The sequence below is a fragment of the Podarcis pityusensis genome (genome assembly GCF_964106645.2).
Source record: "Podarcis pityusensis genome assembly, chromosome: 7".
Classification (NCBI taxonomy): Eukaryota; Metazoa; Chordata; class Lepidosauria; order Squamata; family Lacertidae; genus Podarcis; species Podarcis pityusensis.
The window spans coordinates 7,286,413-7,312,060 of NC_138031.1; the positions used below are offsets into that span (position 1 = coordinate 7,286,413).

The following is a 25,648-nucleotide window of genomic DNA, read 5'->3' on the forward strand; positions in this document are numbered from 1 at the left end:
ATAGAACTCCTATCAGCCCTGGCCAGCATGGATCCACGGAGGTTGGTAGAAATGCCTCAGTAAATTCAAGGAAATATAAAATGTGTGTGGGACAGGAAAGAGAGTGTTTGAGATCTTGAGATTTTTTTTTTTTAATTGCTTGACATTTCTGGTGGGAGGGCTGTGTCTCAATAATTCCCATAGACCAGCCCCCACGGACCTGGACCCCACAAAGCTCAAATGTTGCCTCTCCGTTTATCAGCTTCCACACCAACTCTGGTCATCTGGCCAGGCCCAAATATGTCTTTCTAACATGTACCAGATGAAAACCAGAGTGAACAGAATCAGTGCCTTTAGAGGTGTCGTTTCCTTTCTTTGCTGTCTCATTTCTTCCATTTGGTCTTTGATGATGCAGATTAACCTCTCCATTTTCTTTTGGAGTAATATATCTAATCCTGTGTTCATTTTTTTTTTATAATTTAGATTGGATGCCACTTTCTTTCCTGATGGGAATCTTCCTTGGATGCACGTGGTCCTTCTGATGAACAAGAAATGCTCCTTCCAACAGAGAAAGAGAACGTTTGGATCCAAGTCATCATATTTTGACTTGTTCTTACCAATTTTTTAAGCTGCCTTGAGGCTTGGATGAACAATTCATTGAATCGATTTAAATAAATACTTAAAATAAGAATTCAGGAAGAAAGGCAATACCATAATCAATCATTTTAAAGCTGGAAACATTTCTTTAATTAATTAACCGCAAACATCCTTCTACTACTGATGTAACTGATTCTCTCAGCTTGCAATAAAATTGTGCATGCGGCTATGTGTTCTCAGAATAAAGGAGTTATTTGCAACATTTCAATAAGACTGCTGTTCTGTTTTCCAGGAGGATAGATTTGTCAGTCACTTACTAGGGTGCTAATTAGGAATTTGTGGTATCTCCCATACTTGTCAAATGTGTACCATTGCTTCAGCTACAACATACTCTTTGAGCTCAGTATGGTGGGTTTCAGTTGCTTGATGGACTCCTTGGTTTTGCCACAACAGGTAGGGAGTGTGGTCAAGGAGAGAAAAGGAAATGGGGTTGTGGTTCACTGAGATGTTGAAGGGACACCGTGTCACCTACCAGGCATCAAGGGCCAGCTCAAGTGGATGAAGAAGGAAATGACTTTTGGTTCCTAGAAGCTTCACCCATCTGACAGGAATAGAACAGGTAAGAAATGGAGCAAACTAGCGCTTCCCAGCTCACCGTTTGGTGAGTGGAAAAGGAAGGGCATGGACCAGTCAATCCTCTGATCCAGAAGCCAGAGTGAGGTTTCCTCAACAGGAAACAGAGGTGTTCATTCCATTGCCTCCCTTAAGGAAGGATATCCCCAGTGTTCAAGCAGGTCGCTCCTAGCTTACTGCAAGACACTTATGGTTAATTAATAAAAAGTTGGCTTTTTGGTCCATTGGTGCGTCTTATGCCAACTTTCTGGGGTATGGGGGAATTTATTCTTGTAGATCAAATATTACATATGTGCAGAACAGATGTCTGTCTGGCCCACAGGAAAATGTGGCATTTGAGGGTGCACCCTGGTGTGCCTTGCTCACCAATGCTATGAAACCCTAGAGACATCAAAAAGTGTCCAAAACCTGCAGACTGGGTGGTTTTGTGATCTTTCCTTGCAGTTCTAGTCTAATAATGTATAGCCACATAAATCAGGGGCAGGGAACTGTGTCCATCCAGATGTCGCTAGATTGCAGATCCCATCTGTCCCAGCCAACATGGGCAAGAGTCAAGGATGATGGGACTTGGAGTCTAGCAACAGCTGGAGAACCACAGACTGGTAAGGAGGACAATGTGAGAGGTAAATTGTTGATTTGCCACAGGTTTTGGTTGTGCTGGCTCAATAAGCAAGGAGGAGTCCACACTTGCATCTTCTTGATCCTTCAGAAGCCATCACTACTTGTCCTCCAGGTTGGACAGAGCCAAGACGGCATAATTCTGCAATTGTTTGCGCTCATCCAGGTTATACTGCAGCTTCTCCAGCAGCTCAAAGTAGCGGAAGAGGGCGTCACGGGGCCAAATGACCTGCTCGTCATTCTCAGCCTCGTATAGCCCTGGCAGGTTCTTGTGGACATATGTTTCCCAATCCAGAGGCCCAGCCTCGACTTCTGGAATGCTGTATATTGTGGATGGCCCCATGCTCATTTTGTCCTGCCCCTGGGGTGAGCTGTACTTCTTTTCCAGCAGTTCCAGCTTAAATTTGTCAGCTTTCTGCTGAGTCTCAATCTGCTTCATTTCTTCACTCAATTCATTCCGAATGGTCTGGAAATTGGTGACCATGGTGGCCACCATGAGGTTTCTGAAGATGAATGCCCCAACGAGGAGCCACAAGCAGATAAACAAGCCACTGATTGCTTTGTTTATCTCTGGGACCTTCCACGTGTCCTGCAGCAGAGCATACCAATGGTCCATGGTGAAGAGAATGAAGATGGTCACCAGTGAATTGGGCATGTCTTGAAAATACTTGTTGTACTCTAGGTCATCCAGGTTTGAGCGAGTATAGCCTTCAAAGAAGAAAATGCCTGATACGGCAAAAACATAGAAGAAGAAGACGAGGAGCACCAGGATGAAGCTCATGGCTTTCATTGCTTTGAAGAGGGCCATAATGAGGATCCGGATTTGCCGGAGTCTAGGGAAGAGCTTTAAGCATCGCATCACACGGCAAACCTGGAGGAAGTATGTGACGGCCTTGCTGTGTTTCTTTTCAACAAGGAGTATCAACTCAGGGATAAAGGATATGATGGTGACTGTGCAGTCAAAGACATTCCAGGAGTTCTTAAAATAATCCTGAAAGCTAACAGCCCAGTTCAGCCCAATTTCCACCAAAAAGATGAGGACAATGACCCATATGATCACCTCCATTGCTATCTTCATTTTCACAAAGTGGTCCTCCAACTTATCCCTTATTTCTACTAAGATCATGAGGACCACCATGTTCAGGCAGATGAGGAAGATCATGAAGACTTTGAATATTTGGCTGTTCAGGATTGAATAAGCCCACATGGCGACAGGGGGCCAGCGGCTGCAGCGCACGCGGATACGGTTACGGCAGCGTGTTTCTCGCGTGATCATGACATTCCGTTTGGGCACAACATTGAAGCGCACCAGCTGGTGATGGTCTGTGAGCATTATCTTCTTTAGCTTCCGATGGTCCAGGAAATCTCGTATGTTATGGCGTGGAATAGCACTGCCTAGCCCCCGCAGATAGTCAATCAGATAGAAAGTGTAGATCAGCTTGGAGCGGATGGCATCTGCTCGGGGATGCAGTTCAAAGGGTACTTCATTTGTCTCTTTGGGAGCATGTGATGAGGGTGGCTGGTCCTCCATGACTCCTGCTGGCTCCTCCTGGTACGGCCCAGAGGAGATTGGAAGGTTCTTCATACAGCATAATAGACACTCAGTGGTGACCTCACAGTTGAGAGTATTCTCCTGGAGCATTCAGAGCATTCCACTAGCCTGATTCTATTGGTATTCCTAGGACTGCAATTCTTAGGATCAATGCATGCAAGTTATACAGTGGAATGCAGACATGAGCCAGTATATAGTCTAATCACAGTGGTCTATGCATCTGTAACCTCAACGCTTGATTTGTTTGGGCCCTTTATTTGTTTTGAACCCTGATTCTTTTGTGGCATTGGCTACCCCTCCCAATTTGGTGTCATCTGAAAATTGAGAGTCCCCTCAATTCTTTCATCCATGTCATTTAGAAAGATGTTGAACAACAACGGGTCCAGGACAAAACTCTGCTGCACCCTACTTGTCTCTTTTTTCCAGCATGATGAGGAACCATTAGTGAGCACTCTTTGGGTCTGAACTGTCAACCAGCCAGAAATCCACCTAACAGTTCCCTTGTCCACCCCACATTTTACGAGCTTCTCCATGCGGATATTATGGGAGAGTTTGCCAACAGCCTTCCTGAAACCAAGATACACTATGTCCACAGCAGGGAGGGAACAGCTGGCTGGGTCAGGGAGGTGATCAGTGCCTCTTTCCGAGAGGGAGTGGTCACTGCCTGTTTGAAGGAGGAAGTGATAAGACCACTCCTTAAGAAACCTTTGCTAGATTTATTTGGAGTGGGGGGAAAAACAAGAATCAAACACCAAATACTCTTAGACCAAAGGGAGAGGGGAGGCTTTGCCCTACCAGAGTTAGAACTTTATCACACAACTGCTGGGCTGGTATAGATAAAAGACTGGATTGCTTTAAGGGAAATGGATGTGCTAGACCTGGAAGGTTTTGACAATCGATACGGTTGGCACGCGTATCTAATTTATGAAAAGCTGAGGGCACACAAGGGATTTTTGAATCACATTATAAGAAAATCCTTATATAAGATCTGGATAAAATATACAGTGGTACTTCGGGTTAAGAACTTAATTTGTTCTTGATGTTCGTTCTTAACCTGAAACTGTTCTTAACCTGAAGCACCACTTTAGCTAATGGGGCCTCCTGCTGCTGCCGCGCCGCGATTTCTGTTCTCATCCTGAAGCAAAGTTCATAACCCGAGGTACTACTTCTGGGTTAGCGGAGTCTGTAACCTGAAGTGTCTGTAACCTGAAGCAGCTTTAACCCAAGCTACCACTGTAAAGGATTATTAGAACCAAAGATTCCCTTGTGGACCTCACCGATAGAAGCCCTGGCTGTCAAACAGAAAAATATGCAAAGAGACTGGGCCATATACAGAGTGCTGATAGAAGAAATTAATGATAACTTCAAATTGAAAGAATTTGAAGAAATTAGAAGACACTTGACAGACTGGCTGCAAGATTTTCAGATAAATGAAAGATTGAGCTTAGACAGAAAGGAAGGTCTTGTAAAAGAAACATCTAGATTTGAAAAAAATAATTAATTCAATATAAAGGAAAATAAATTTAAAGAATATATAACCTCCTTTTAGAATGGGAGGTGAAAGAAGAATTGATGAAAGGGACAATGGTAAAATGGGTGCAAGACCTAGGGTATAACATCTATATGGATCAATGGGAGAAACTAAGGAGGGAGGGCATTAAATTTACAGCAGAAACTATGGAGGGAGGGCATTAAATTTACGGCATGCTATAATCTCAGAGAAAATATTATGAAAATGCAGTACAGTTGGCACCACACTCCAGCAAAACTTGCGAAGATGTATAAAAATAGATCACCAACTTGCTGGAGGTGTAAAGATGGTATAGGGTCATATATACAGTACACATGTGGTAGGAATGCACAGCCATTAAGGAATTTTGGAATAACATCTACAATGAATTTAAAAAGTTATTTAATTTCTCATTTAAGAAAAAACCTGAAACCTTCCTCCTAGGTATAATGTCATCAGAAATCAAAAAAGATGTTAGACTACTTTTTTATGTACACGACAGTAGCAGCCAGGATCTTAATTGCAAGAAACTGGAAAAGTGATAAAACACCTGTGATAAATGAGTGGCAGGTCCAAATGATAGAATATCTGCAGTTGGCTATTATGACTGGGAGAGTCAGAGGATATCCAAAACAGAAAGCACAGAAAGAATGGAAAATCTTTAAAGAATACCTAGAAAACTATTGTAATAATAAACATCTCCTGGCAGAACCAGAATGATTCTTGTAAAAGAAGAAACATAATGTTTTTGTTATCTGATAAAAACAAAGAAAGCAATACAGTAATTTGGAACTGTGTGTGAAAGAACCATAGAAACAATAATACAATGAGTCTAATTGGAAGTTAAATGTATTTATTTTCTCTTTTTATTTTTATTTTTTAATTTCTTCCTTTTTCTTCTTCCTTTTTAAATTTTCTTCTCTTCTCACTTTTCCCTTTTAGTCTCTTTTCTTTCTGATCTGCTAAGAGACAAAGTTAAAAATGAAAAGTTGACTAATTCGAAGCAATCTTTTGTAGTTTGTTAACTATTGTTAAAGATGGTCAACTGCAGCAAACAGTGAATTGATCTATTAGTTATTGTTGATTTATTGTTATTGTCAAATCTTAAATAAAATTTAATTAAAAAGAAAATAGAAACTTTCCCTGGATTCAGAAAACCTAACTAACTACCGGCCAGTTGCTAATCTACCTTTCCCGAGCAAGGTTCTGGAGCAAGTGGTCGCAGACGAGATCCAGGTGCTTTTGGAAGAAACTGATTTTCTGGATCCATTTCAATTGGGGTTCAGGCCTTGTTTGGGTTCCAGTCATACTTGGATGGTCATTCCCAGAGAGTGCTGCTTGGGGAATGCTTTTCAGCCCCATAGAACCTTCATTGTGGGATTCCTCAGGGCTCAATCGTATCCTCTACATTGTTTAACATCCACATGAAACCGCTGTGTGGGGTTATCTGGAGATTTGGAGTACGTTGTCAGCAGTATACTGATGACACTCAGCTCTATTTCTCTGTTACATCTGCAGGTGAGGCAGTGGAAATGCTGGACCAGTGTCTAGCCTTGGTAATGGAATGGATGAGAGCCAACAAACTGAAACTCAATCCGGATAAGACTGAGGCACTGTTAGTGGGTAGTTCCCTAGACTGGATGGGTGGGAAATCCCCTGCTCTTGGTGGGGTTACACTTCCTCTGAAGGAGCAGATACATAGCTTGGGGGTACTCCTGAATCCTTTGCTGTCACTCGAGGCTCAGATGGCCTCAGTGGCCTGGAGTGCCTTCCATCAGCTTTGGCTGGTGGCCCAGCTATGCCCCTATCTGGACAGAGATAGCCTAACTACTGTTGTCTATGCTCCGGTAATCTCAAGGTTAGATTAATGCAATGCATTATACATAAGGCTGCCTCTGAAGATGGTTCAGAAACTTCCGGTAGTGCAGAATTCAGCATCCGGGTTGCTCACTGAAGCAAGATGGTTTGAACATATTACATATCCTGGTCCAACTGCACTGGCTACTAATTAGTTTCCAGGCCCAATTCAAAGTGCTGGTTTTGACCTATAAAGCCTTAAATGGCTCAGGACCACAATACCTCAAGGACCACCTCTTTCCATATGAACCTACCCAGACTCTGAGATCATCTTCTGAAGCCCTTCTTTGTGTGCCTCCTCCTCAAGAGGTCTGGAGAGTGGCAACATGAGAGCAGGGCCTTCTCTGCAGTCTATGGGATGCTTTCTCTTCATTATGCACCTTTAGGTGCCAGGCAAAAACATTCCTTTTTAACCATGCCTTTGGTTGACTATGCCCTTTTAAAATGTGAGTTTTTTGGGGGGGATTATTGGGTTGTTGCTTTTATTTTGATAATTTATTTTGTGGTTTTAGATTTTGATTTTATTCCGTGAACCCCCCTGAGACCTTTGGGTATATAAATTCCCAGGGCAGTATATAAATTCATATACTACTAACTACAACTACTACTACTACTACTACTACTATTACTACTACTACTAATAATCCCCCTTGTATGCCAAGCTTCTAACTCTATCAAAAAAAGACATGTGATTGGTCTGGCATGACTTGTTTTTGAGAAAACCATGATGAGTTTTAATAATCACAGCATCCTTTTCTAATTATCCTTTATTATCCATGAATCTGTCTTCTCAGAATTCCCTTCCTTCCTTCCATGATGTTTCTATTCAAATCCTTTGTCTACTGCCTTGAATGTAATACTTACTTCCATAACATACAGGTATATTCTGCATTAAATTCCTTTATCATTGTCATTCCTTTGCTTATATTCCCAGTCCTGTCTGCTATTTCAGTTGACTATAATATTGTCTCAGATGATCCACAAACATCCTCTCCATGTGACATTCAATCGCTAGTCTGCACTGGTCCACACAGTGTCTCCTAACACTGAGTGACCTGGGGCAACATCCTGCCAGTCCTCATCTGCCTCCTCATGATGGGGGGGGGGGGGAGAGGATTTTGGCAAGTTCTGTCGAAAGACTTATGTCTGGGAGGAGGAACATATCTGTTTTTATTGTGGGCGAGCCTCCTCAGAGGGACCAAAGAAGGTGACAGATTTGCGAAGATTAATGATGGAAAAACTGCTTTTATTTATGGAAGTGATGATACATGGAAACCATCTCGATATGGTGATTGGACGAACGGAAAAATTCACACAGGATTATAACTGGTGTTTACCTGCTTAAGGAAATTATCAGAAGAGATCACAAAGAAAAAAGAAAAATATATGAATAAGATGAGATGTGGGAACAGCAAAATAGGACTGGATAGAATTATGAACATTATTTGGACAGATTTGTGGATATTAACGCAGCAGCAATAAGATGATTGGAATCCCCTTCAGATCTTGAAATATGGGTCTCCCAACAAAAAAAATTAAAATTCGGCTTTGTAATTCGGAATTTATGTGATGTGATTTGATTTGATTTGATTGGTCGGTTAATAAAAATTATTTTTTTTTAAAAAAGAGGTTGGGCAGTGTTCTGGAAGCTACCAGCATGAGTTTGACCAAACTGTGGGAGGCAGTGGAAGACAGGAGTGCCTGGCGTGCTCTGGTCCATGGGGTCATGAAGAGTTGGACATGACTAAATGACTAAACAACAACAACAACATATGCGATATAACACTGTGACACAGGTGGCGCGGTAGAGTCCCATCTTTTGCCTACCGGATTTCCCTGTATGAGTTTGCAATGTGTTTAGCTGGATCGCTTCTTTGACATGTCTATATCCAGCCCAGGTGTGAGGTGGGTAGGCATGATTGGGGGGGGGGGGGACACACAACCTTGTGGGCCAAATGGAAACCTGTGCCAAGCCTACTTACACCAGAGGTTCCCCATCCCTGTCCTGAGCCGATAAGTCTGTTCTGATGGCGAAGACAAACATTACATTGCATTTGCTGAGCTGTCTCTGTTCATGCAGAGCAGGAAGAGTGTCAATCTACTTGGACCAGTTTTTGGCTCACAAGCCACCAGGAACAATTCAATTTGCTTAATGTGGACCACCCTCATTGCAAAAGGAACTCATTAGCTCACCCAGCTGTCTGACAGTGGCAGACAACAAAATCTGAGGCTTGGCAAAGGGAGATGGGATCTGGCAGTTTCTGTGTGGAAGCTGCAGAAATCAAATTCCTAAAGAATCCCTACTCAAGGCTAAGGAAACGGGGTATATGCTGCTGCCTTATGGAAGATGCCTGTAGCTTGCTTCCACCAATCATTACCTCTACACTTAGAGCCAATTGCAATTAAGCAGTATCTTTTTTAAAAAAAATAAATTTTATTAGTTTTTTAACATATCATTTTCAACAATAATTAAACATACTTTTATATATTATACAGTTTTTTGACTTCCATCAATCACATCTGAAAATTTTCCAATCTATTCCCTTAATTTACATTTCTTACTTTCACTGTTACATTTAAATCTCATAATTAATATCTCTATTCTTTCTCTACTTTGCAATGTTTCATATATTTCTCCTTACAAAACTTCTTGTAGTCCTACTAGCGTAATTTGTTGATTACAGTTGCTCTTCAAATAGTTCATATAGTTCTTCCAATCTTCTGTGAATCTCTGGTCCCGCAGGTTTCGAATCCTTCTTGTCATTTTATCTAATTCTGCGTAGTCTATTAATTTTATCTGCCATTGTTCTGCAATTAAGTAGTATCTAAATCATTGAAACAAACAAATAAATGTGTAAATAAAGGAGCTATTACAAAGATGCCATACATTCCAGGATAGGGAAACCTTCTTCAGCCCAAGGGACATGTTCCCTCATACAGAATTTTCTGGGGCTACCTGCCAGTCGTGGGTGGGGCGATGGATGTGACATCATTGTACAGTCAGCTACATTCCAGCCAGGCAACAACGAGACATTTCCATGCACACACAATATCCTGTTTTATTTGCTGTGCTGTTTCAATGAGATTTTTTAATTGTCTGTTTTAATTAAGGATGCTTATGTCTTAACGCTCACGAGGCTTATTTTTATACTATGCACACCACATAGAAGCTGATTTCGGCATTAAGCAGAATATACTGTTGCAAAAGGGACGCGGGTGGCGTTGTGGGTTAAACCATAGAGCCTAGGACTTGCCGATCAGAAGGTCGGCGGTTCGAATCCCCACGGTGGGGTGAGCTCCTGTTGCTCGGTCCCTGCTCCTGACAACCTAGCAGTTTGAAAGCACATCAAAGTGCAAGTAGATAAATAGGTACCACTCTGGCGGGAAGGTAAACAGCATTTCTGTGTGCTGCTCTGGTTCGCCAGAAGCGGCTTAGTCATGCTGGCCACATGACCCAGAAGCTGTACGCCGGCTCCTTTGGCCAATAAAGCAAGATGAGCACTGCAACCCCAGAGTCGGCCACAACTGGACCTAATGGTCAGGAGTCCCTTTACCTTTCTTTACCTTACTGTTACAAAAGTTGGGTGCCACCCTCACTCTTTGCTGGGAGGTGGCAGGAGCTCATGGGGTTCCAGGGTCTGTGTTCCTCTGGAGAATTGAGACACAGCGGAGACTGTCATAACTTTGAGAAATATGGTTTATTTACCTATTTATACCTTCAGTCTGTATGAAGGAAGTCCATATCCTACAGCATGGGTAGGCAAACTAAGGCCTGGGGGCCAGATCCGGCCCAATCGTCTTCTAAATCCTGACTGCGGACGGTCCGGGAATCAGCATGTTTTTACATGAGTAGAATGTGTCCTTTTATTTAAAATGCATCTCTTGGGTTATTTGTGGGGCATAGGAATTCATTCATTCCCCCCCAAAAAAATATAGTCTGGCCCCCCACAAAGTCTGAGGGACAGTGGACCAGCCCCCTGCTGAAAAAGTTTGCTGACCCTGTCTTACAGCACGGGCATTTCAAGAGGGGTGTAACCCCCACAGCAGTTCAGCCACAGAGACCAGGGCATTTCTCCCAGCCTGCCTGCAGCCAGCCTACCCAAGATGAATTCCAGTCTTTTCTCTTCCAGCTTCTTCCTCCCAGAACCTCCAGCTAAAACTCTCTTTTCCGGTCACCTCACACCCAGTTGGTAACCTTCCAAACCCCAGTCTCTGTTTACACTTCAGGGCAAGGTGGCGTGGGGTGGGTGGGGAGGACAGTTCTCTTGCATTGCCAATGGCTCTCAGTGTCACTGTATTGCTTCTTAATGGCCCTAGCTTGGCCCGGTCATTTTGCAGAGGCTAGCCCAGGAATTCCTCTGCAGTTCGTATTTCCCCCTTCACACCCTAAATAATCAAAACCCAGGACTTTTTTTCAGCCAGAACTTGCGGGAACTGAGTTCCAGCACCTCTCAGATGGGTGCCATTGCTATTGTAGGAGAACAAGCAAGGTTTTTCATGTTGAGTTCTGGCACCTCTTTTTCTAGAAAAATAGAACTGCCAAAATCCTACTATTTATTAATTTCTAGGGTTTGTGGGGGAGTCCCCCTCCCACATCTATAACAAGATGATGATGATGAATTGAACTAATGAGTCCCCTTAGGGGAAGATCTGCAGAAAGACTTCTGCTTGAGAGGGGATTTCTTCCCCTCTCCTCCCTGTGAAGCCTCCCAAAAATGGCTTGGGGGCTGGGAGAACCCCTGGAAAAACACATGGGGCAGTGAGGAGAGGAGACGAGAGAATTCCAGCCAGCAATACTGACCTTCATGGAACAATTGCCTTAACACAATGTTGAATGAGGTTCCCCACCCCAGCTGTAAGTCTTTGGTGTGCTCTCTTACAAGGAATTCTAGCCCAGCTAGTATTGTCTTGGTTACACACTGCATGCAATGATGCAACATGCAGCAATACGTTACATCATCTGCATGGTGCAACTGAGGGGTCGCCTTGCCCTGCCACCATACAAAGACTGAGTAAACTGCTAAACTTAGCTTTAGCTCAGAGGTGGGTTACTTGCCTTGCATGGAGATGGCCATAGGTTCAAATGCCAGGCAGGCTGTGAAAGGTTCTTCTCTGAAACCCGGGAAACCCACGGTCAATAATACTGAGCTAGATTGTCCAATGGTCTGACTTGGTGTAAGGGGGTTTCCTTTGCCGTAGAACTGACATCCCAATTAATGCTGAGCGGTTTAAGTGTGGCAGATACTGACTGAGCTCACAGATATCAGACTCTGAGGTCTCTTCTGGTCAATTCTGGCTAAGTATTCAGTGCAGCCTCCCGATATCCTCTGGCACCAATTAGACAAACATCCTCCTCTTCATTTGGCAATAGACCCAAAGCTGCTGATCTCATATTTTCCTCTCCTCCTGATTCTGAGTCACACTTTGATTTCCACCCAGCAGGGCAACTGAATATTTGCACTGCAGACTGGTAATTAGAAATGTCACTTTGGCCGCAGCTAACAAGGAGCGTAGCTCTTTTGTCTTTGCAGCAGGTAACATTATGAAGGTTACAGAAGAGGCTGATGGATTGTTTTGATGTGAGCTGGGAGAATTGAGTAGCAAAAAGCAGGGAAATGACATTTTCTTAAACTCCCCCCCCCTAAAAAAACCCATGGAAATTTACCATGTCAAAATCTTTAAAATTACCCTGTGCTTTCAGATGAAAAATGCTTCCCTACCCCAGTTTGATTTGGAATCGAGTTTGACAAACATAGGTTTGCTGTTGTTGTTTTTTAAATAAAAAAAATCAGGTCATTTAATTCTGCAGATCATTTAGAACCTCCCAATTCCCCTGATAACATGGCTGTGAGTATAACAGCATCCTCCTCCATCACTCAATCTTCCATAAGCTCCAAACCTGCACCAGAGATACTTAGAAAGCTTGCTCTCCCAGTGCTACCTGAATCTGCGATATTGTCAAGTTGGCATTTCAAGCTCCAGGGAGGGAGGGAGGACCCCTCCTCATCAGCAACACATTCTGGCAAGTGGGTGTGGGGTGGACTGAGAGAAAACCATGGATCATTCTGGGTAAACTGGTACCGGTCTGGAATACTGGCACGTTAGAGCTTCTCATTCTGAACTGGGTCCTTACAGCATTTGGCAATTATGGACACATAGACATGACACTACAGATATTTGGGGGACTAACTTGTCCATCCCTTATAGAATCATAGAATCATAGAGTTGGAAGAGACCACAAGGGCCATCGAGTCCAACCCCCTGCCAAGCAGGAAACACCATCAGAGCACTCCTGACATATGGTTGTCAAGCCTCTGCTTAAAGACCTCCAAAGAAGGAGACTCCACCACACTCCTTGGCAGCAAATTCCACTGTCGAACAGCTCTTACTGTCAGGAAGTTCTTCCTAATGTTTAGGTGGAATCTTCTTTCCTGTAGTTTGGATCCATTGCTCCGTGTCCACTTCTCTGGAGCAGCAGAAAACAACCTTTCTCCCTCCTCTATGTGACATCCTTTTATATATTTGAACATGGCTATCATATCACCCCTTAACCTCCTCTTCTCCAGGCTAAACATGCCCAGCTCCCTTAGCCGTTCCTCATAAGGCATCGTTTCCAGGCCTTTGACCATTTTGGTTGCCCTCCTCTGGACATGTTCCAGTTTGTCAATGTCCTTCTTGAACTGTGGTGCCCAGAACTGGACACAGTACTCCAGGTGAGGTCTGACCAGAGCAGAATACAGTGGCACTATTACTTCCCTTGATCTAGATGCTATACTCCTATTGATGCAGCCCAGAATTGCATTGGCTTTTTTAGCTGCCGCGTCACACTGTTGGCTCATGTCAAGTTTGTGGTCAACCAAGACTCCTAGATCCTTTTCACATGTACTGCTCTCAAGCCAGGTGTCCCCCATCTTGTATTTGTGCCTCTCATTTTTTTTGCCCAAGTGCAATACTTTACATTTCTCCCTGTTAAAATTCATCTTGTTTGTTTTGGCCCAGTTCTCTAATCTGTCAAGGTCGTTTTGAAGTGTGATCCTGTCCTCTGGGGTGTTATGCTCAGGGCTGTCCTAAGTATGCGGCCCCAGGGTGCAAAGATCCGCCCGGCACCCCCCCCCCGGTTGCCCAGTCCCAGGTGTGCAGGAGGGCAGAGCCGGCCGGCTGCCTTAGCGTCTTGCTGGCTCGGTCGCCCCTGAACTCATGGTGCAGAGCCTCCCACAGCAGCAGAGCCTATCGCAGTGCTCTGACCAATGGGTGGACTCAACTCTCAGGCCCCGGATTCTTGGCCTGGCGCCCCTGAGAGCCCAGCGTCTGGGTGCCCTTCACCCCTAGTGCCTATGGGTAAGACGGCCCTGTATATGCTCTTCTGATTCTTTTGGTACTGCAAGAGGACCAGAGTTTTCCTCCCATCATAGAAATGTTCCCAAACTGGTGCCCTCTAGACATTGCTGGATTATACTCTCACCATTCCTGGCCATTGGTCCTTGTGGCTCAGCCTGATGGGAGTTGTAGTCCAATAATGCCTGGATGACACCTTGTTGGGAGGGTTCTATTTGTGAATGCAGGTAAAAGTTCTCTGCAGCCCTTCTCTGCTCAACGTGTGAATGGGTTGAGTGCACAGAGTCTGTCCAAAGCAATTGGAAGGACGGATGACTTGCATGCACACTTCAATACCGCCGCCCCATCCTTGGATACAAAGTTCACATGGTCAGGCAAATGCTTAAACACACCTACATTATCTTGAACTATGAATGTGCCAAACTCCAGCTTTCTGGTTCCTATATTTTTTAGTTGACTCTCTTGATGGATAAGTTTTCCAAAAATCAGATCTTCTTGGACTTGCTAGGTAAGAGTGTAGCTTACATATCTGGGATAAATGCTTTGAACCCCCAGTTTAGGGAAGACATAATAAAAGGTACAATTTCCACAGTTTCCTAGTAACTGGGATGCTTTGGCCTGTGTGTGTGTGTGTGTGTGTGTGCCAAGTTTCAGAACTGTAGCTCGTTAAGCAATAACTTTTACAATTTTGATACCCTGATGAGTGAGTGAGTGAACCCCAAATGTCAATCTCTGTGTTTGTGTGTTTAATACAGAGCACACTGAGGAATTGATCCAGCAATGCAAATGACAAAAGCAGAGCCATAATTCTTGTGAACCAACAGGGGTAATTCCTATTATGCAGAGTATTTCACACTCTTTGGGCATTGGGCAGATTAGCACAAATTGAATTTCATGCTAACCAGCTCAGGGCAATGGGTGCCCTATTTCTATGAACTGTTACTGTATTAAGATAACAATTAAGAGATATTCACACTTCTAAGTATGTGGAAATAGCAACAGTTTTCTTCCCACACAGATAACCTTAAGGAATGTGACTACTCGCTGGAAGCCCCTACCAAATTCTCAAAACTACCCCTCCTTCTAGAGTTAGTTAGTCGTGTAGAAGCACTGGATCTCTGAGCATGTCAGGATCATGGCTGACTCAGATGCTGGAGATACCTTTTTGGTGGCACCACATAGCACCCTGTTCTACTGAAGATGTCATAGAAACCCACACCAGTGCAATAGAAGAGACACATCTCAGATAAGGCTTTCCTAGGACAACCAATGTCTCTTGCTGGACTAATTTGGCCCATGGGCTGGAGGTTCCCCACTTCTGGCATGGAGTTGAGGTGTTCACAAATTCATTTCAACACTGCTGGACTTTACATTGCTTTATAAAGTCCCTGCAGGTGGCACTTCATCTGTGTCCAACAGTTGCTCTGAAGTTTTTGCTGACCCAACCTGAGCATCAAATCTGAACCATGAACTTCACAAGGCTGTCCTTGCAGAGCTCCAGAAGATTACCCTGCCCCCCATTATCCTTCCTCCTTCCCTACCCTTAGAGATTGAAATATATAAGTCCCAATAAATCTCTTTCACATATTGATAAATGGCCACTGTTTGTGAGTGTCACTGAGGAGGGAGAAAGTTTAGCTCCTTGAAAAATTGCTGTGCAAACAAGCTGTCTTCAGTTGCTGTGTTCCTCTCTGCACCTGCCCTGAACAGAAAGAGGCACCTTGTACAACCTGAAATTGATGCCGTACTTACAACTGGTATCTTCATCCACATGGCTTTAATTGTCTCCTGCATTTATTTACTAAGGTCTGATACTTGGGAGCAGGACAAGTAGATGACAAGCATTCATTCATTCATTTGTTTGTTTGTTCATTTATTCATTCCATGATGCCAAAATCTGTAATTTGGTATACAGATTCATCCATTTTTTAACATCTTGAATTGAATTTTATTATGAAGGTTACAGACCAGTTCCGGCTCACTTACAATATCAGGAAAATCATAAAACACAACAGGAATACATTGAATTGCAATTGGGTATAACAGAGACAATTCAGATAATATTCAGAAAATATATATTAAATCTTGATCACTAAAATATAACCTAAAATTGTCATTTGAAACCTTAATCATTTTGGTAGTACAGCTTGTTCCCTAAGTTTTATGGCAGTCGCACAGAATTTGGCCACCCTTAGCGTGATCTCTAGTTCCTTGTCTTCTACCAGGACTTTTAGACATTGAAGTTCGGACCCATTTGGAGATTTTTGTATAACAGGAGTGATAAATACTGAGCATATATCCCTGTAGAAACTTTTTTACATCTTCATTTGTGTTTGGGACTTGGTAATTTCCTCTAAAATTACTTCTCTAGCTTGGAATGCGATTTGAGAGTCTGTTTTGCATAGTTAGCATTTACTACACAAGGTGTCCCAAGCTGCCGTGTATATACTCTTACACATATGGTACTGGCAGTAATGACTGTGTTCCGTCTCCACAGTAGGTAGTGGCCATGCCTCTGAATGCCAGTCGCTGAGAATCACAGGAGGATGGGGTACTGTTGTGCTCGGGTTCTGCTTGGTGGGATTTCCATAGCCATGTGTTGACCATAGTGAGAACGGGATTTTAGACTAGATGAGCTGTTGATCTGATACAGGAGGTCACTCCTTATGTTCTTTAATGCCAACCCCTTATGTTAATGAAACTCTCACCATTGTGAAACTATGGGCATACTTCCATGCCATGCACAACTAGGGGTGTGAACATTTTTCAGATTAAGGGCCACATTCCTTTCTGAGTACCCTTCCAGGGGCCACATACCCAGTCTGGCCAGCAGAGGGGGCAGAGACCAAAGTGGCCAAAAGTGGCCAGAGCATAGAATCATCCTGCATTAAAAGCTCCAATTCATCTTGCTTGTTTCCCATACTCTGTGAATTTGTATAGAGACCACATGACTTTTTCCTTCTTGTAGTTTCTTGCCCTTGAGCAGGTTTCTGGAGCACTATCTCAGTTTCCTGTGCATCAATGATTGAAAATGTTACTATACAAGTAGGCTAGCTTCTGCAAAGTAGGGTCAGCAGGGCATGTGGTTGGGAATGGGGTATGGCCTGGGGAGAGTCCCAAGGGCCAGGCAGAGAGGCTTGGAGGGCCACATACAGCCCTTGGTTTTGATGTTCCCCACCTCTCTGCTAAACCATAGTGCAGTGTGATGTGCATATTATTATTTTTTTGAATAGGGGACTGGTTAGTTACCCTAATAAACTTACCAGGTGTCCAGGTGTGTGTATGTTCTTTCCTCTCTCTCTCTCTCTCTCTCTCTCTCTCTCTCTCTCTCTCTCACCACTCCAGTGCTGCTCTCTGGGCTAGGCTGGTCCAGGATGTTTTGGCATCTGATTTCAGGCACTGGCTGGATGAATAGGAGTGGTTGGAGGCACCAGCCAGGGACCCTCCAAGGGAAAATCCAAAGGAGGAAGCCCAAGATTGGTGGTGGGACACTGAGGAGAGGTCAGAGGGAGAAGAGTGGAGGCTAGAAGCTGAAGCAGCAATAGGGTTTAGTGAGCAAGAAGAGCTGGTGACAGAGAGCAGTTCAGACTCCAATGCTGTAGCAGAGGAGGAGAGTCAAGAAGCTGCTGAAGAATCCAGGGAATCTCCTTCTCCTGCTGTGACCCCAAGAACTCACAGAGAAAAGAGAAGAGCAGAACATAGGCCAGAGGTGCACAGACACAGTTTGAGACTGCTTGGGAAACATCTGGGAGAGGAGGAGCCTTAGAAAGGGTGGAAGGCAGGGAACTTCAGTCCTGGCAACTGCTCCATAAGTGCAAGACCTACTGGGAAGGATTGTTGAGTTGTATGGCGCTTCCATGAATAAAGAGTTAACTTCGCTGACAATGGAGCTCTGCATCTTTCATGCGGACCTGTGTCTGACTCATCCCTGACATCTGAGGTGGACCACAAAGTAGTGTTATCCCCATCAGGCCAGAAGGGGATCTACATCAGGAACAGGGTGGGGATAAAGATCTACATTGGGAACATGGTAGGAATCAAATCAACTTTATTTGACAGTTGAAGTGGGAACCAAAGGCCATCATTGGGTGGTTGCTCTGAATCATGCCAGGATTTGAACTTAAGGTCTTGATTTATTATGCTTTATATATGCTGTAAGCCACTCAGAGTGGCTGGGGAAACTCAGCCAGGTGGGTGGGGTATAAATAATAAAATAATGATTACCACTACATCATCATCATCATCATTATTATTATTATACAGTGTGCTCTGTCTGAGATCAAGGTCATTCCCTGAAATACTGCTGGGCTGGACTGGTCCCAATCATGGCTGGTGCTCATTTGGCTTGGTTGGGCAGAAGGAGGGGCATCAGAAGTAGGGGCGGGGGCAAAGGAAGGCTCTCTGACACCTGGTGCGGGGTGTCGAGGGGCGGGGCAAACCGGCGACAGGGGCGGGACAAACTGAACAGAGGTGCACGTGCGGGGCTGCTATGTATGGTGCATGTGCGGTGCCGATACCGACGGCGCTGCTCAAGCGCCGTACAGGTGGCGGCACAGTCCTCTGCTCACGGTGGTGGCGGCATCCTCCGCTCATGGCAGCAGGATCCTCCACACTTGGCTGCAGCACCGCAATGGCCGCAGCTTGCGGCACTGCACCTAGGGGCAGCGGGGCGAGCCCCCCACGGGGTGCCTTCTTGTCACCCCCTTCAGAGATGGCACCCAGGGCACACCACCCCTCCTCCCCCTTTCTCCACCACTGATACCACTGCCAGTTCTACGTCCTGGCTGAGTTATTCGTATGAAGGTAGGCTGGTGGGTTGGAGGGGCAATCTCCTACTAGCCCTAAGGGAGGAGTCTTCATGGATTGCTGTCTCTATGGATTGCTGTCTTTCCCAGCTACTATTGCAGCTGCCACAATGCACTTTGGGGCCACTTTGGCATTATAGTATATGTCCAGAATAAGCAAGACTGACAAGTTCTTTCCCCTAAGAGGTTGGCTAAGTTCAGCTTCGGATGCAAAGCAGCGCCGCACAGCTCCAAATGCAATCATCTGACAGCATGGTTCAAAGTCAATTGAATCAAAATTCAAGATAAGGATGTGAAATATGGATGCTTTTCAGCTCTTGGCATGTTTCCTAAATGCCAAGGATCAGATCAGCGAGAAGGTGAAGGGAATGTGGGCCAAGCAAATCTACTGGGCAAAGTAGTGGCTTTCACAAAGAAGCAGTGCTGGAAGAAAGGAGAAGAACCATGAGGAACAACAACAGAATCTTGGGATTCAAACTCAAGTTAGTTTCTTAGAGGTGGCATTGAAGATTAATGACTAATCTATGGAGGTTGCTGGGTTGTGTCCAGAATTAGTCATACTCAGAGTAGATCCACTGAATTTAGTGGGCACCACTAACTTAGGCCCATTAGTTTCAGTGGGTTTACTCTGGGTTAGACATAGTTGGGGATAACCTGTTATTTATTGAAATAAAAATGATTCTCCGTAATGTCACTTCTGTTGCATCTAAAATCATGTCCTAAACATCTAAAACCAGAAATAATAAAAAAGGAGGGGGGGTATAATCTATAACTAAACAGAAAACAACCTTAAGTAAAAAGCAAAGACAAAATAACTTATTTCTTAAAACTAAGTTTTAATTTATATATTTTTTAACTGTTGCTATCTCTGTATTGTCCCTGTTATACCTAATTGCAAATTCAAATGTATCCTTATTGCGTTTTATGACTTCCTTGATATTGTATGTGGGCTGGAACTGGTCTGTGACCGAAATAATAAAATTCATTCATTCGTTCATTCATTCGTTCATTCAAAATAACTTCAGTGCACAAAGTCCCCAATGTGCATTACCCGATACAAGCCACTGGAAAGAGAGAGGTCTTCAAAGCCCTCAAACATTTCCAGGGATGAAGGATGCATTCCAGGATGCATTCATAGGGGGTGGAATTCCACCACTGTGGAACCACCACTGTAAACTTAACTGGTGGGTACCTACACAATGCCATTAGGCTTATCAATGGCATCCAATCATGAAAGCTAAATGTAAACTCAAGGTTCAGATGCAGTATATGCTGTGACCAGCCACTGTTGGAAACTGAATGCTAGATTGGATGGCCCCTGGTGTATGAGCCAGCAAACTGTATTCACCCAATATACAGTAAGATTACCAGATGTCCCCATTTCCCGGGGACAGTCCCCGGATTTACAGTTCAGTCCCCATACAAAATCCATTGAAGTTGAAAAGTGACCCCGGATTCATTGGGGGGAAAAAATCTGGTAACCTTAATATACAGTCAATACTGTAGCTGCCGCCCTATGCCTTTTGTTTCCTGAATGCATAAACTTTCAAAAACTCCTCGACATTTCACTGTAACTCTAATTCCAAGTCCCATTAGTTTGCCCTCAGAGCGGAAAAGTTATTGGTGCAGGATGAACCCCTGGCAGGAATTTCCTCATGAAATTTCACCAGACTTATCGAAACTCATTTTGCTTCCTTCAGAATTCATTGGAAGTGCTGGCATTTTCTCACCTGGGGGTGGGAAGAAAGAGCTTTTAAACCAACCAAGAGATTGCTTTGAATTCAGAGGGAATTTCTAATTATCCATCCACCTGGCTAGACTATTGTGTCTTCTTGGTCTTCTTGATTAAAGTGCAGCAGAAACAGTTTACTGGGCACTCTTGGCAAAGAAGAAATATTTCCCAGGGCCAATGATGCTGCGTGTTTTCAAATCTAATCACACATGGAGAATCTTCTTTTTCTTAACATGCAGGTAGCATCAAAGATGCAAATTTTCTCCATGTGACCAACTATGTAAGGCAAAGACCCTCCATCATACAGACCAGGAATGAGGAACATTTTCCAGCCTGAGGGTGGAATAACATTCTGTGAAACCACCTGAGGACCTTACACCAGTGGTGGTTGGGCCCAGAGACAAAAGTGAGCAGCGTAATTAATCCCAAATTTTCTTTTGTATGGTAGGCTATTTTTATCAGAGCAGAGGCAGCAGAGACCCAGAACAAATCATCTGAGAAAGATGGTATCTGTGCTGGGCCCGGGGGTTAACCCGAGCAACACGGTCCAGGTCCGGTCCCAAATCCAAGGATTGCACAAGGAGTCAGTCCAACAGGAACAAGGCAGGAAACCAGGCAAGGTCAGGCACAGGGTCTCTGGCAGGTTCCAGCAAGTAGCAATGTTGCTCCCACAACCTGGGGCGGGGTCCGGCAGCCTTTTATTTCTGATGGGGTAACGGCCAGTCCTGATCCCCCAGTGACTCACCTCCCTGTTTTTCCCGAAGGTGAGCACTCCTCCTGCGAGTACTCAGGTCTCTCCTTCTCTCAGACCTGAGTCTCTGCAGCTCAGGAGACGTCAGTGGGTTACTAGACCCAGAGGCCGCCTCAGCCTCTCCTGACCCAACCAGTAGTGGAGCAGCTGTAAGTGATGGTCCAGCTAAAGGCAACGAGGGAATCTCCGCATCTGGAGCCAGGGCAGGCTCAGGCCCCTGACTCGGCTCAGCTGGTGCTTGTTGCAGGGGAACCTGTGCAGACTGGGGCTCTTCAGAATCAGGCCCCAGACTTGGTTCAGATGCCGCCTGAGGCAGAGGATCCGGTGCAGACTGAGACTACTCCGGTTCTGAGCCCGAGTCCCAGTATCTCCCTTGGAAGATAGTCAACGAACAAATACCTGCAGGGATTAACTTGCTCGTTTGCCACCATCATTCCTTCATTCCTCTAAATTTGGAGTCTCCTGCCTCTTAGCCTAGCCTGCCTCACACGGTTGTTGTTGTAGTGATTAAATGAGGAGGTGGGGGAGGGGGGACCAAGTCCACGACCTTGCACACTTTGGAGAAAAAGGTGGGGTATAAATGCAATTGATAATAATTAAATAACAATTTTTAAAATGTTGAGATGCTTCTGGTCTTTCATGCATCATGTCTTTTTCCTTTTTTTCCATTTAATCTTTATATATATATTTTGGTATACATCACAATTATCATTCTCCATCAGAGATATACATAAGAAGAAGAAAATACTTAAATGTTGAAAATGAAATAAAATTATGTAAAAAAACCTATTCCCTCTGCCTGAATGTGCATCATGTCTATCTGCACCTTTAACCCTTGCCAAAGTCTCTGCTTCCAGGAATGGAAACAGTAAGTCGCGTTTCCAGAAGCCTGGCAGAAAAAGTTGTTGAAAGAGAGCAAGGGGAGGCAGCAAGGAGATTATTATCTTTGGCTCTGATGAACTGCGGCATTTTTTTCACAGCTGCATTTCCTCAAGCGAGCATTTAGTCAGTGGGAGTTGTGGAGCAAGTCCCCCTTATCCATTGGATTACCCCAATAATTAAAGTGACAAGTGGGGACATCAAGTGCTTCTGAGTGGGGAAAGGAGCAATGAAGGGGGAGCAGAGGCAGTCTGCATCAAAGAGCAGTGTGACTGTCTCCAGGGTTAAGCCTATAATTTATTTTATCTTAATCATTGTGTTTACATAAGGCCTTGCTTGGAACACACTTTTTTAAAAAAAACGTGTTTAAGAAAATACTTTTCTGTATGTTATGTTTTAAAATAACACGGGCATGATTTAACCACTTGTCCTTTGTCCCTGTGATTTCTGAGAATCAGTTACATCAGGAATTGGTTGGCATTCTGTTTGAGGCAATGGAAGAGTGTGCTTTCAGGAGTGAAGTCAAACATTGGAGAGTTACAGCTCTTGCTGTGGCTTTAGAGACTGATACAGGAGCGATATGTTTTGTTGCATCTGGGGCAGATGAAGGAGTCCGGTTGTGCCACGGCATTTCCTCTTTCTTCTCCCAGAGGTCATTCAGCATCATGAATTATTTCCCACCTCTCTGTATTCCAGGTCTATGCTTCAAAATGTTCAGCTGAATCAAAGACGGTTGGCTGGTCATTCTGGGATCTATTTGGAACTACACATCTGCATTTGAGCACTTCAGATTTTTCACTGTGTCCCTCCCACATATATTTTCTTACCTTTTTTTTTATCAGGACAAATAAGTACAGTACTTCTTCACAAGGTAAAGGTAAAGGACCCCTGGAAGGTTCAGTCAAATTCGGCCACTTTCATGCCGAGGGAGCCGGCGTTTGTCTGAGGACAACTTTCCAGGTCATGTGGCCAGCCAGTGGCAGAGCTTCATGCTCCGGCACTGGGGGGTGGAGAGCAGGTGGGGCGGGGCTGGCGCGCATCCCGGGGGCATAGTGCGCTGCCTACAGGGGCGTGGCGCCCAGCGCTGTTGGGAGAGCAACCGTGATGGCACCCCACCAGGATCGCGCTGCCAGGGGCGGTGCGCTCCCCCCGCACTCCTCTTCCTTTGCCAGCATGAATAAACTGCTTCTGGCATAATGGTACACCGTGATGGAAACCAGAGCGCATGGAAATGCCGTTTACCTTCCCGCCGCAGCAGTGCCTATTTATCTACTTGCACTGGCGTGCTTTCGAACTGCTAGGTTGGCAGGAGCTCACCCCGTTGCACAGATTCAAACTGCCAACCTTACAATCGGCAAGCCCAAGAAGCTTGGTGGTTTAGACCACAGCACCACCTGCGTCCCTTGACTGCTTCACAAAGTGCATTGTTGAACTATGTAACTCATTCCTTTGGGAGGCAGTGATGACCACTAACCTAGAGGGCTTTGAAAGAGGATTAGACAAATTCATGGAGGAGAGGGCTATCAATGGCTGCTAGCCATAATGGCTATGCTCCACCACAGTTGCAGGCAGTAGTGCTTTTGAAAACCTGTTGCTGGAAGCAACAGGAGAGGAGAGTGCTGTTTTACTTGAATCCTTCTTGTGGGTTTCCTACATCTAGTTGGCCTCTGTGAGAACAGGATGATGGACTAGATGAGCCCTTGACTTGACCCAGCAGGGTCTTCCTATGCTCTTAATCCTTACAACACATCCATAAAGAAGCGAGCTTTTCCTTCTCTCCCCCTGACCAATAATACAAATGGATAGACTGAGACTGATAAGTTTTGAGCTGCCATCCAAAGAGATGCGTTTGGTTGCTCCAGGAATCCTGAATTCCAGACAGAGGGGGAGTAGGTCAAGAAAAACAACCTGTCAAACCATAGCTCAGTAGTTGGAGCCATAGCAGCTGTCTTGCTTGAGGAAGATCTCAGATTCAGTCCCTGTCACCTCCATGTACAGTATTTTGGGAGTGAGGGAACGACTCCTGTTTGTAACCCCTGGAGAGCCAATTGACAATACTAAGTGAAATAGCCCAATGGTATCACGAGGTTGGTTCCACTTTTCCTAGGTTTCAGTACAGAATTTGTTCAAAGTATTAAGTTTACCTTATTCTTCCAAAAAAGGGACGCGGGTGGCGCTGTGGGTTAAACCACAGAGCCTAGGACTTGCCAATCAGAAGGTCGGCAGTTTGAATCCCCGTGACGGGGTGAGCCCCCGTTGCTTGGTCCCAGCTCCTGCCAACCTAGCAGTTCGAAAGCACATCAAAGTGCAAGTAGATAAATAGGTACCACTCCGGTGGGAAGGTAAACGGCGTTTCTGTGTGCTGCTCTGGTTCACCAGAAGCGGCTTAGTCATGCTGGCCACATGACCCGGAAGCTGTCTGCAGACAAACGCCGGCTCCCTCGGCCTATAGAGCGAGATGAGTGCCGCAACCCCAGAGTCGGTCACGACTGGACCTAATAGTCAGGGGTCCCTTTACTTTTACCTCATTCTTCCAAGATGGGGATTTTTGTTAGCTTCGACTGTAGCTTCTAGATCAGGTGAAAAGAATAATGAATTTGCTTTCTGTAGGGGAAGGTTCAGTGGGATTTTGGTGCAAATTGTAAAGAAGCATTGCTCTTTTTTTATTATTCATTCATTCCTTTATGCAAGGCAATAGCTACCCTGCCATTAGGACCCCAAAAGGACACCCAAGGCAGCTTGGAGACCATAAAAATAGATTAAAAACAAACACCGTAAATCTATTCAAATCATTAAAACAGCAACACACAGAAGATCATAAAACAACTGGGCGAGTTTTAACATTCACCACCACAGCAGAGGGTTAAAAGAGATAATTAAAAACATGGCAGAATTAATTAAATAAGTAAATCTTAAAACTCAGCGGAGAGAAAGCCAACTGGACCTCTTTCAGGAGGTTCTGGCTCCCACTGATGAAAAGTCTGTGCCAAAACAAAGCACAGAGCAGGGGCGCAGATGCTGACTGCAGTGTGTGAGCAGGTTCATGCAGAAGTAGGCAGTTCTTCTGGTAGACAGGAAGGTACATTAGTAGGGTCTAAACCATCAAGCCTCTTGGGTTTGCTGATCACAAGGTCGGCGGTTCGAATCCCCGCGGCGCGGTGAGCTCCCATTGCTCTGTCCTAGCTCCTGCCAACCTAGTAGTTCGAAAGCATGCCAGTGCAAGTAGATAAATAGGTACCACTGCAGCAGGAAGATAAATGGCATTTCCATGTGCTCTGGCTTACATCACAGTGTCCTGTTGTGCCAGAAGCGGTTTAGTCATGCTAGCCCCATGACCCGGAAAGCTGTCTGTGGACAAACGCCGGCTCCCTTGGCCTGAAAGCAAGATGAGTGCCACACC

General features: G+C 44.7%; 1 protein-coding gene across 1 annotated transcript; it reads right to left on the bottom strand.

Annotated features, from left to right (window-relative positions):
* Positions 1-699: 699 nt before the first annotated feature.
* Positions 700-3,446, bottom strand: CATSPER2 (cation channel sperm associated 2). The gene has a single exon (XM_081015257.1). It carries the CDS (start codon positions 3,410-3,412, stop codon positions 1,928-1,930), a length of 1,485 nt encoding a protein of 494 aa, XP_080871383.1. The 5' UTR covers positions 3,413-3,446; the 3' UTR covers positions 700-1,927.
* Between the last annotated feature and the right edge of the window lie 22,202 nt (positions 3,447-25,648).

Coding starts and splice junctions, on each gene's coding strand:
- CATSPER2 (XM_081015257.1), bottom strand. CDS start 3,412: ATGAAGAACCTTCCAATCTCCTCTGGGCCGTACCAGGAGGAGCCAGCA.